Below are 12706 nucleotides of genomic sequence, written 5' to 3'. Positions count from 1 at the left end.
GGTGAAATTCCAGAATCTGGCGTTCAGTGTCTGAATTTCCACCTGGTCCAGTGTGCAGGTTGCCTTTAACCCCAAGAGCTATTATTTTCCATCACTTACCGGTTTGGGCATACTCATTCACCATGTTTTTGTGTGTAAGTGACAGCAACCCAGCTCAGCTTCTGATATGCTAGCAGAGAGCTAAGGGGTGCTCACATGTAGGAAATTTAGAGCAGGTGTAGCTTTGGGAACACCAGGAAGTAGAAGTTTTAGGACTGTCTGCCACCAGCTTTTGTCCTGCCTCCGGTTTCTAATGTGAATGGGCTTCACCTTTGCTTTGCTTACTCCATGTGAGGGGTAGTTGCCAATCCCAAGCCCCTGTGTCACCAGGAGAAAGGTCTTCACTAGTCCCTGGTCTCTGGCTGACATATCCTGGAATGAGTTTCAACAGTCTGTTTGGCAATACCTGCTTCACTAGAACCATGTCCCTGTGCTCTGTGGGCTGGTCATCTGGGTCCATATGCCCACCTTCATATTCCCCAGGGGAGAGGTGAGGAAGTGGCTCTAGGCCCTCCTTGAACCTCATGGAAAGAGGTTTTAACTGGTTTGTTTAATAAAAGGAATGGTGTCAGGGCAAGAGATTTGAGACATGAAGAGGACACTCCCCTGTCAGAGCCTGACCCTCTCCCAAGGTCTCCCTGCTGTGTGCTGCCCAGGCTCCTAGAGTCCCTACCCAGAGCCTTGCCCCTCTGTGAGAATATCAGCCCACATTGGCCCTTGCTCAAGCTGACCTCTGTCCCAGCATGAGGGTCTGAGTTGCTAGAGCAGTATCTATGTGGGAAGTGAGAGAGCTGGATGGCCCCAAGACCTGGTGCTTGTATTCCTTTGGGATGGTAGGAGTCTCAGCTCATGCTAGTTACATCCTCCAGTGAGACTAGGATCATGGGACTCAGTGACCCAAGACTGGAGAAAAGTCAGAGTTATTGCTTCTCTGCCCTCTCATCATCTGTGCTTCTCCCTATGTAAGTGTTAGCATTGTACTGTGTGCTGTGGAGAGGCTTTTAGGCTACTGACGGAATGCTACAGCCCTCAACAACAACACGGTACCAGAGTTTCTCACCACATCTAATGGATATCTCATTCCCTGAACCGGTCACATCCCAATCTACTTTCCCTTGACCATCTGCTCTCTGCCTTGCCTCTCTCTTCTCTCTGGATTCGTCAGTTCTGGACATTTCCTGTGAATGGAAGCAGCTATCAGGTGGTCTTTTGTGACAGGCTTCTTTCAGGCCACAGACTTTCTCAAGGTCCACCATGAAGGGGCGTGTAGACATTGGCAACATGCATCTCCACCCATATATGAATCCCCTTCACCTGTTGCCAGACGTGTTTACTGTTTGATCTTTGGGTATTTTCAATAGTATTCCCAGCAACATATGTATCTATCTATCTATCTATCTATCTATCTAATTTATATATATATATAAATTACCTATTTCTATTATTTGGGTTATATCTAGGAGTGGGAATGCGGTTGATATGATGATTTTCTGTTTACATTTTGTGGATGCCCAGAAGTGTTTAGGGTAGCAGATGGACCAAATTCGGTTTCCCCCTGGAGCTTCTGAGGGTTCTGCTTTCTCCACATCCTCGCCAACACTTCTTCATTCTCTTTTATTGTAGTCATCTAGTGGGCGGGAGGTGCTCTTTCACTGTGGTTAGGACTTGCATCTCCTGCAGGCTAGTGATGGTGGGGGTATGTTCATGAGCTTGCTGCACGTGTCCTTCTTCTTCAAAGAGCAGAGCCCTCACGTTTTAGACACCTGAAGGTCTGAGGACCAGGTATGGTCAGTGCGCGGGGCCAGCCCTTTGGGTAGTGAAGGCAGGGTCCAAGGGAGACTGAGGAATCATGCTGTGTCATCTAGTACTGAATGTGGCAAGTGACCTTCCTGCAAGGAGGCCTAATGCTACTACGTTTTGTTTCTTTTCTGCCACCCAGAGGCCACCACAGCTCTAAGTATGCACAGCTCCAATTCAGTGACAGTTACTACTACCCATTGTCACGATTATCAAGGAATGTTTAAGATTCAGTACAAGCCTGGGGCTGGAGAGAACAAGAGCAAATGATCATCGGAAAAAGATCCTTCAGCCCAAGCTTTGGGTCCAGGAGGAGCGTCCCTGATATAGGACAGTGGGGTGAAGGTAGACCTTCCGAACACTACGATGTAGGACAGCATCGTGGCTGCTGGTGGCTGCTGTGTTGGATCCCTGGGCCTGAAGCAAGTGTTCAGGGTGGTCCAGTGGTCCGATGTGAGGAAGCGGGCTTCTACTTTCCCCTTGTATATGGGGTTCAGGATTGAAATCCTGACGTTGTGGACAACCATCAGTGAACATGTGTTAGTCCCCTGACATTCAAGGATAGCATCAAACGGGCCCTTGAGTTGGAATGAGGTTGAAGGCGTTTAGGAGAGTCCTGTTGCTGGGGAACATTAATTGAACCCACAGCATGCACCCCCTGAAGGGAATGGTCCAGTACTGAGAGTGCAGGAGTTCTTCCTTCAAGGACACAGAGAAAGACTGTTTTCCTGTCTTCTGCCAGGGACCGAATCGGGTTTGGCCCTGAGGCTGGTGAACGGAGGTGACCGGTGTCAGGGCCGCGTAGAGGTCCTGTACGGAGGCTCGTGGGGCACCGTGTGTGATGACGACTGGGACACCAGTGATGCCAACGTGGTCTGCAGGCAGCTGGGCTGTGGCTGGGCCACCTCGGCCCCAGGTTATGCCCGCTTTGGTCAGGGCTCAGGCCCGATTGTGCTGGACAATGTGCGCTGCTCTGGGCACGAGTCCTACCTGTGGAGCTGCCCCCACAATGGCTGGAACTCACACAACTGTGGACACTCAGAAGATGCAGGTGTCATCTGCTCAGGTGAACCTCGAAAATCCCAGGTCCCCATTCTTAGTGATCTTTCCATCTGATAATTATACGGGTGCCCCCATGACTCTCTCCCGGATGTGCTGTGCCTTGCCAGCTTTCCTGGGGACAACTGGTTCCCTGTAATGGAACATTAGGGGCAACTCCCTCCCGTGTGGACCTGTATTGCTTTGGAGCCTCAATGGCACAGGAGGTGAAGAAGACCATCCGTCATGCAGTGGGCAGTGGCTATGTGCCCTTTCTGTCAGTAAGACCATCTGCTCAGTCTACATCCTATTTCCCAGGGCGTTACTCCTCAAGGCACAGGTTTTGGGAATTTGGTTGTAAACTGAACTACCTTCACTCCATGGTTTGTTATTCTGGGTCCTCCTTAAAGCCAATTCAGAGAACAGGATGGCAGTTTCAATTGCCAGTTCTGAGGGCAGTGAAGAGCACTTGGGAAGTGGGGAAGGTGCAGGAAACGGCAGCTCACTAGAACATGGAATGTCAAAGAAATACATAGGACTATGGGGACCAAGTTGACCTTCTACAGTAATCCTAAAAAAGCCTGTAAACACTGGGAGCATGGCACCTGACTGGTGGAATGGGGGTCTCAATAGGCTAACTGCCCAGATTCACTCTTGCTGTTCCCACTTGCTAATAGCAAAATGGCTTTGGTGGCCTGTCCTGACCTGGCAGTGACATTCCACCTCCTGAATGTCAGCATTCAGGCCCACCATGGCAGGCAAGGGGAGTGGGACATAGGGTGGGGCTCCCACAGGACTGAGAGATGATGGCAGGCCATGGCTCTGTGTATTCAGGAGCTCATGGAGGCTAGATCTCAGTAGGTAGGGGATGAATTTCCTTGACCACTGATCCAGTTGGAACAGAAGTGTGCTTTGTTTCTGACTCCTGTTTCCTTCTTTTTCACAGATGCTGTCTCTCAATCCACACCCCAGCCAGGTGAGTCTTTGGTGACCCTACTTGGAATGTCCGTTTTTGCCTATCCCATCCATCCCTCTTCTTCCCATTTGGGAGGAAGCTACTGCTCTTTTGAGAACTTATGGGCATATTTTGTGTCCCACCCAGTCACTGAGTCTCCATCAGGCTGCTCCTAAGTAGACATGGCGCTCATGAATTTTCACCTAGTCCTTCCACAGTTGCAGGAGAGAGCTGACCACAAGTTCAGAGACCAGGCCATGGGTGCCTTGAATTTCAGCTGTATGCAGCTTGGGCTGACAAGTTGAGTGGGAGAATGGAACCTGATGACCACTTATGTCTTCTTGAAGGGCCATCAGAGCAGGCTGGAACCTCTCCACAGCTCAGGGCTTACAAGATCCTCAGATTCATCAGCATCCAATGTATATATCCATAGTGGTGGGACAGAGCCCAGGGGATGGGAGTGATGGATGTGTTCTGGGTACAGGGCTACCTAGTTGGCTCCAGGTTGACCCTCGATGACCCTGACTCTTTCTTCCAGGCTTCATATGAGAATCCCCTCAGTTGTCCATGAGTGAAGATAGACAAGTGGCAAGGGTTTTCTAAGGGACAAAAAAACTCGCCAAGCGAGAGATGTGAAGGGACCTGATTGATGTAGGCAATGCTTTGTCACAGATAAGTTAGCAGAGCAGTCGACTTGCACAGCACACCCAGGAGGAAAGTGGCAGGATGCAGATGTGCAACTGTCATGACCCTGTGAAAAATGATCACAATGCCCCTTTTACTCTCAGCTAGCAGAACTCCCCAAACCCCACTGTCCCTGTCCTATGTACTCATTACTTGAGCCACGTTTGTTCTATTTCCATCCATTCTAATCCTATTTTAATTTTCTCTGCAGATTGGTGGTATACAACTACCTATGGTAAGCATCCTCAGTGCTGGCTTAAGCATCCAAATCACTCCATAGTCAACCAGACTGGATGAATTCAGATGTTGAGATTGGTGTCTGACCTCACCTCCCCATCCAGTGTGTGTGGGGGTTCCCTTTAGCCACAAGAGTTATTTTTCCAGCCTCCTACCAGTTTGGAGATACGTCAGCCATGAAGTTTTTCCTTGCAATTGACAAGAACCCAGTTCAGCTCCTCTAAAGCTAGCAGAGAGCTCAACTCAATGGCTCTCACATGTAAGATATTTAGATCAGATATACCTCCAGGAACACTGTGATACAGAAGTTTCTAATCCTTTGTAATCCTGCTTTGTGTTTCTCTGAAGATTGGTGGGATACATCTCCCTAGGGCAAGCATCCTGCAGATCCTGAAAAGTATGCAAATTCTCCCAGTACTCAACTGGTTTCAGGGAAATTCTGAAATCCTGAGTTTGGCATCTGACCTCACCCCCTGGTCCTGTGGGAGGGAGGTCCTTTATTATCAGTCAACCTCCAGTTTGGAGATATATCAGTAAGTGATAGAGGAAACCAGCTTGGCTTCTCTTATCCTAGCACAGAACTATTATATCAAAGTCCTCACATTTAAGATGTTTCGAGCAGGTGTACCTTCTGAACTTCAAGTGTGGATGTTTCATGACTATCTGCCACCAGATTTTCTTCTCTCTCCTGTTTCTTATGTGGACGGGCTTCACCCTTGCTTTGCTTTCTGCATGTGAGAGGCAGTTGCCAACCCCAAGCCCCTGTGTCATAAGAGAAGGACTCTACTTGTGCCCTGATCACTGACTGGCATTTCCTGGAAAGAATCTAGGTAGCCTGTTTGTCAAAAACTGCTAGAACCTTGGTTCCTGTGTCTGATCGGCTGGTCAGGATCCATATGCTCACCTTCATATTACCCTAGGTAATGGAGAGGAGTTGGCACTAGGCCCTACTGGAACCTCATGGAAAGACATTTTGACTGGTGTGTTTCATAGAAAGCATAGTTTGTCTGCCACAAAATCAGTGCAAAAGATTTGAGACATGAAGAGAACACTGCCCTGTTGAGTTTGGCCCTCTCCCAAGTACTATCTGCTGAGTGCAGCCCTGGCTTCCACAGCCCCCACACAGAGCCCTACCTCTCAATTGCTGTCTCAGCCTATGTTGGCCTCTGCTCTTGAACTGGCCTCTGGTCCAGTCTCAGGGTCTGAGTTGACAGTGCAGTATGGGTGGAAGAACTGAGAGGGTTGGATAGTCCCTCGTGCCTGGTTGCTTGTCTGCCTGACAGTGATATTCAACCTGCTGGATCCTAAGTCCTCAGCCACATTGAGGCAGACAATGGCAGTAGGACATAGGATTAGGCTCCCACAGGACTGAGAGGCTATGGCAGGCCATGGCTCTGTCTACTCAGGACCACATGGAGGCTTGATCTCAGGACGGATAGATAGGATGATGTTCTCTGATCTTTGATTCCGTTGCAACACCCATGTGCTTTGTGTCTGACTTGTGTTTCTTTCTCATAGCTCCTCCACCCGAATCAACCATCCAGCCAGGTAAGTCTGTGCCACCGTATTTGGAATGTTTCTTTTCTCCTTTCCCATCCATCCCTTTTCTCTCCATTTCGGGTGAATCATTGCTCCTTGAGGACCTTGTGGGCACATTTTGTGGTTCCCAGTCACTGAGCCTCTAACAGGCAGCTCTTACGTGGACACGGGATTCAAATGGCCCCATTTTCCCATCATCCATGAGTTATCATCTAATCCTTTCCCAGCATCCCAAGAGACTGTTGCCTACCAATTCAGAGAACTAGCCATGGGTGCCAAGAATTTCCATTGAAATGCTGTCTGGGGAGACAGCAGAGTGGGAAAAGGAGCCATAGGGAGCACTGATGTCTTCTTAGAGAGCCGTCAGAGCAGGCTGGACCCTTCCCAATGTTCAGGATTTGCATCACCCTCAGATTTATCACAATCCAATGTGTATATCCAAAGTGGTAGGGACAGAGCCCCAGGGATTTGAGACCACTATGAGAAGAAGGTGCTCTAGATACGGGATATACAGCTGGCTCCATGTTGACCCTGAATGCTCCTGACTCTTTCTTCCAAGATTCCTGTGAGGATCTCCTGCGTCATCTATGAGTCAAGATAGACAAGTGGCAAAGGTTTCTAAGGGACAAGGGACATGCCAGGCTGAGAGATGTGGAGGGATCTGGCTGATGTACACAAGGTCTTTGCATCAGAAAAGGTATCAGAGCAGGAGGCTTGCACAGCCCCTCCCCCTGCAGGTGGAAGGGGGCAGGATGCAGGTGTGCAAGTGTCATGATGCCTGCCAAAATCTCTCATGATTCCCCCTTTCCCCTCCAGCTAACAGAACTCACCAGAAGCCACTGTCCCTGTCCCACTGACTCATCACTTGAGCCAAGCTTGGTTCTATTTCCAACCTTTCTAACCCTGCTTTGTGTTTCTCTGCATATCGGTGGTATACAACTACCAATGGTCAGCATCCTCAGTGCCTGCCTAAGTATCCAGATTCACACCATAGTCAGCCCGACTGGATGAAACTCCAGATTGTTGAGTGTAGTGTCTGACCTCACCTCCCCATCCAGTGTGTGTGGGGGTTCCCTTTAGCCACAAGAGTTATTTTTCCAGCCTCCTACCAGTTTGGGGAGATGTCAGTCATGACGTTTTTGTTTGCATTTGACAAGAACCCAGTTCAGCTCCTCTAAAGCTAGCAGAGAGCTCAACTCAATGGCTCTCACATGTAAGATATTTAGATCAGATATACCTCCAGGAACACTGTGATACAGAAGTTTCTAATCCTTTGTCATCCTGCTTTGTGTTTCTCTGAAGATTGGTGGGATACAACTCCCTAGGGCAAGCATCCTGCACATCCTGAAAAGTATGCAAATTCTCCCAGTACTCAACTGGTTTCAGGGAAATTCTGAAATCCTGAGTTTGGCATCTGACCTCACCCCCTGGTCCTGTGGGAGGGAGGTCCTTTATCCAAACGTGATTATTATCAGTCAACCACCAGTTTGGAGATATATCAGTAAGTGATAGAGGAAACCAGCTTGGCTTCTCTTATCCTAGCACAGAACTATTATATCAAAGTCCTCACATTTAAGATGTTTCGAGCAGGTGTACCTTCAGGAACTTCAGGTGTGGATGTTTCATGACTATCTGCCGCCAGATTTTCTTCTCTCTCCTGTTTCTTATGTGGACGGGCTTCACCCTTGCTTTGCTTACTCCATGTGAGGGGCAGTTGCCAATCCCAAGCCCCTGTGTCACCAGGAGAAAGGTCTTCACTAGTCCCTGGTCTCTGGCTGACATATCCTGGAATGAGTTTCAACAGTCTGTTTGGCAATACCTGCTTCACTAGAACCACGTCCCTGTGCTCTGTGGGCTGGTCATCTGGGTCCATATGCCCACCTTCATATTCCCCAGGGGAGAGGATGAGGAAATGGCTCTAGGCCCTCCTTGAACCTCATGGAAAGAGGTTTTAACTGGTTTGTTTAATAAAAGGAATGGTGTCAGGGCAAGAGATTTGAGACATGAAGAGGACACTCCCCTGTCAGAGACTGACCCTCTCCCAAGGTCTCCCTGCTGTGTGCTGCCCAGGCTCCTAGAGTCCCCACCCAGAGCCTTGCCCCTCTGTGAGAATATCAGCCCACATTGGCCCTTGCTCAAGCTGACCTCTGTCCCAGCATGAGGGTCTGAGTTGCTAGAGCAGTATCTATGTGGGAAGTGAGAGGGCTGGATGGCCCCAAGACCTGGTGCTTGTATTCCTTTGGGATGGTAGGAGTCTCAGCTCATGCTAGTTACATCCTCCAGTGAGACTAGGATCATGGGACTCAGTGACCCAAGACTGGAGAAAAGTCAGAGTTATTGCTTTTCTGCCCTCTCATCATCTGTGCTTCTCCCTATGTAAGTGTTAGCATTGTACTGTGTGCTGTGGAGAGGCTTTTAGGCTACTGACGGAATGCTACAGCCCTCAACAACAACACGGTACCAGAGTTTCTCACCACATCTAATGGATATCTCATTCCCTGAACCGGTCACATCCCAATCTACTTTCCCTTGACCATCTGCTCTCTGCCTTGCCTCTCTCTTCTCTCTGGATTCGTCAGTTCTGGACATTTCCTGTGAATGGAAGCAGCTATCAGGTGGTCTTTTGTGACAGGCTTCTTTCAGGCCACAGACTTTCTCAAGGTCCACCATGAAGGGGCGTGCAGACATTGGCAACATGCATCTCCACCCATATATGAATCCCCTTCACCTGTTGCCAGACGTGTTTACTGTTTGATCTTTGGGTATTTTCAATAGTATTCCCAGCAACATATGTATCTATCTATCTATCTATCTATCTATCTATCTATCTATCTATCTATCTAATTTATATATATATATATATATATAAATTACCTATTTCTATTATTTGGGTTATATCTAGGAGTGGGAATGCGGTTGATATGATGATTTTCTGTTTACATTTTGTGGATGCCCAGAAGTGTTTAGGGTAGCAGATGGACCAAATTCGGTTTCCCCCTGGAGCTTCTGAGGGTTCCGCTTTCTCCACATCCTCGCCAACACTTCTTCATTCTCTTTTATTGTAGTCATCTAGTGGGCGGGAGGTGCTCTTTCACTGTGGTTAGGACTTGCATCTCCTGCAGGCTAGTGATGGTGAGGGTATGTTCATGAGCTTGCTGCACGTGTCCTTCTTCTTCAAAGAGCAGAGCCCTCACGTTTTAGACACCTGAAGGTCTGAGGACCAGGTATGGTCAGTGCGCGGGGCCAGCCCTTTGGGTAGTGAAGGCAGGGTCCAAGGGAGACTGAGGAATCATGCTGTGTCATCTAGTACTGAATGTGGCAAGTGACCTTCCTGCAAGGAGGCCTAATGCTACTACGTTTTGTTTCTTTTCTGCCACCCAGAGGCCACCACAGCTCTAAGTATGCACAGCTCCAATTCAGTGACAGTTACTACTACCCATTGTCACGATTATCAAGGAATGTTTAAGATTCAGTACAAGCCTGGGGCTGGAGAGAACAAGAGCAAATGATCATCGGAAAAAGATCCTTCAGCCCAAGCTTTGGGTCCAGGAGGAGCGTCCCTGATATAGGACAGTGGGGTGAAGGTAGACCTTCCGAACACTACGATGTAGGACAGCATCGTGGCTGCTGGTGGCTGCTGTGTTGGATCCCTGGGCCTGAAGCAAGTGTTCAGGGTGGTCCAGTGGTCCGATGTGAGGAAGCGGGCTTCTACTTTCCCCTTGTATATGGGGTTCAGGATTGAAATCCTGACGTTGTGGACAACCATCAGTGAACATGTGTTAGTCCACTGACATTCAAGGATAGCATCAAACGGGCCCTTGAGTTGGAATGAGGTTGAAGGCGTTTAGGAGAGTCCTGTTGCTGGGGAACATTAATTGAACCCACAGCATGCACCCCCTGAAGGGAATGGTCCAGTACTGAGAGTGCAGGAGTTCTTCCTTCAAGGACACAGAGAAAGACTGTTTTCCTGTCTTCTGCCAGGGACCGAATCGGGTTTGGCCCTGAGGCTGGTGAACGGAGGTGACCGGTGTCAGGGCCGCGTAGAGGTCCTGTACGGAGGCTCGTGGGGCACCGTGTGTGATGACGACTGGGACACCAGTGATGCCAACGTGGTCTGCAGGCAGCTGGGCTGTGGCTGGGCCACCTCGGCCCCAGGTTATGCCCGCTTTGGTCAGGGCTCAGGCCCGATTGTGCTGGACAATGTGCGCTGCTCTGGGCACGAGTCCTACCTGTGGAGCTGCCCCCACAATGGCTGGAACTCACACAACTGTGGACACTCAGAAGATGCAGGTGTCATCTGCTCAGGTGAACCTCGAAAATCCCAGGTCCCCATTCTTAGTGATCTTTCCATCTGATAATTATACGGGTGCCCCCATGACTCTCTCCCGGATGTGCTGTGCCTTGCCAGCTTTCCTGGGGACAACTGGTTCCCTGTAATGGAACATTAGGGGCAACTCCCTCCCGTGTGGACCTGTATTGCTTTGGAGCCTCAATGGCACAGGAGGTGAAGAAGACCATCCGTCATGCAGTGGGCAGTAGCTATGTGCCCTTTCTGTCAGTAAGACCATCTGCTCAGTCTACATCCTATTTCCCAGGGCGTTACTCCTCAAGGCACAGGTTTTGGGAATTTGGTTGTAAACTGAACTACCTTCACTCCATGGTTTGTTATTCTGGGTCCTCCTTAAAGCCAATTCAGAGAACAGGATGGCAGTTTCAATTGCCAGTTCTGAGGGCAGTGAAGAGCACTTGGGAAGTGGGGAAGGTGCAGGAAACGGCAGCTCACTAGAACATGGAATGACAAAGAAATACATAGGACTATGGGGACCAAGTTGACCTTCTACAGTAATCCTAAAAAAGCCTGTAAACACTGGGAGCATGGCACCTGACTGGTGGAATGGGGGTCTCAATAGGCTAACTGCCCAGATTCACTCTTGCTGTTCCCACTTGCTAATAGCAAAATGGCTTTGGTGGCCTGTCCTGACCTGGCAGTGACATTCCACCTCCTGAATGTCAGCATTCAGGCCCACCATGGCAGGCAAGGGGAGTGGGACATAGGGTGGGGCTCCCACAGGACTGAGAGATGATGGCAGGCCATGGCTCTGTGTATTCAGGAGCTCATGGAGGCTAGATCTCAGTAGGTAGGGGATGAATTTCCTTGACCACTGATCCAGTTGGAACAGAAGTGTGCTTTGTTTCTGACTCCTGTTTCCTTCTTTTTCACAGATGCTGTCTCTCAATCCACACCCCAGCCAGGTGAGTCTTTGGTGACCCTACTTGGAATGTCCGTTTTTGCCTATCCCATCCATCCCTCTTCTTCCCATTTGGGAGGAAGCTACTGCTCTTTTGAGAACTTATGGGCATATTTTGTGTCCCACCCAGTCACTGAGTCTCCATCAGGCTGCTCCTAAGTAGACATGGCGCTCATGAGTTTTCACCTAGTCCTTCCACAGTTGCAGGAGAGAGCTGACCACAAGTTCAGAGACCAGGCCATGGGTGCCTTGAATTTCAGCTGTATGCAGCTTGGGCTGACAAGTTGAGTGGGAGAATGGAACCTGATGACCACTTATGTCTTCTTGAAGGGCCATCAGAGCAGGCTGGAACCTCTCCACAGCTCAGGGCTTACAAGATCCTCAGATTCATCAGCATCCAATGTATATATCCATAGTGGTGGGACAGAGCCCAGGGGATGGGAGTGATGGATGTGTTCTGGGTACAGGGCTACCTAGTTGGCTCCAGGTTGACCCTCGATGACCCTGACTCTTTCTTCCAGGCTTCATATGAGAATCCCCTCAGTTGTCCATGAGTGAAGATAGACAAGTGGCAAGGGTTTTCTAAGGGACAAAAAAACTCGCCAAGCGAGAGATGTGAAGGGACCTGATTGATGTAGGCAATGCTTTGTCACAGATAAGTTAGCAGAGCAGTCGACTTGCACAGCACACCCAGGAGGAAAGTGGCAGGATGCAGATGTGCAACTGTCATGACCCTGTGAAAAATGATCACAATGCCCCTTTTACTCTCAGCTAGCAGAACTCCCCAAACCCCACTGTCCCTGTCCTATGTACTCATTACTTGAGCCACGTTTGTTCTATTTCCATCCATTCTAATCCTATTTTAATTTTCTCTGCAGATTGGTGGTATACAACTACCTATGGTAAGCATCCTCAGTGCTGGCTTAAGCATCCAAATCACTCCATAGTCAACCAGACTGGATGAATTCAGATGTTGAGATTGGTGTCTGACCTCACCTCCCCATCCAGTGTGTGTGGGGGTTCCCTTTAGCCACAAGAGTTATTTTTCCAGCCTCCTACCAGTTTGGGGAGATGTCCGTCATGACGTTTTTGTTTGCATTTGACAAGAACCCAGTTCAGCTCCTCTAAAGCTAGCAGAGAGCTCAACTCAATGGCTCTCACATGTAAG

At 49.2% G+C, this 12706-nt stretch overlaps 1 protein-coding gene across 1 annotated transcript in view; it reads left to right on the top strand.

Moving 5' to 3' along the window:
- The window catches only part of LOC144300995 (scavenger receptor cysteine-rich domain-containing protein DMBT1-like), a 110691-nt gene that overhangs the window by 23354 nt on the left and 74631 nt on the right, over window positions 1–12706 (top strand). The window contains exons 13-19 of the mRNA XM_077877338.1: window positions 2579–2902; window positions 3821–3850; window positions 4725–4748; window positions 6269–6298; window positions 10271–10594; window positions 11513–11542; window positions 12417–12440. Of these exons, the coding sequence (XP_077733464.1) occupies window positions 2579–2902; window positions 3821–3850; window positions 4725–4748; window positions 6269–6298; window positions 10271–10594; window positions 11513–11542; window positions 12417–12440 (786 nt within the window). The remainder of the gene's footprint in view (window positions 1–2578; window positions 2903–3820; window positions 3851–4724; window positions 4749–6268; window positions 6299–10270; window positions 10595–11512; window positions 11543–12416; window positions 12441–12706) is intronic.

This window comes from Canis aureus, chromosome 29, assembly GCF_053574225.1.
Source record: "Canis aureus isolate CA01 chromosome 29, VMU_Caureus_v.1.0, whole genome shotgun sequence".
Classification (NCBI taxonomy): domain Eukaryota; kingdom Metazoa; phylum Chordata; class Mammalia; order Carnivora; family Canidae; genus Canis; species Canis aureus.
This window is presented reverse-complemented; position numbering and strand designations above follow the sequence as displayed.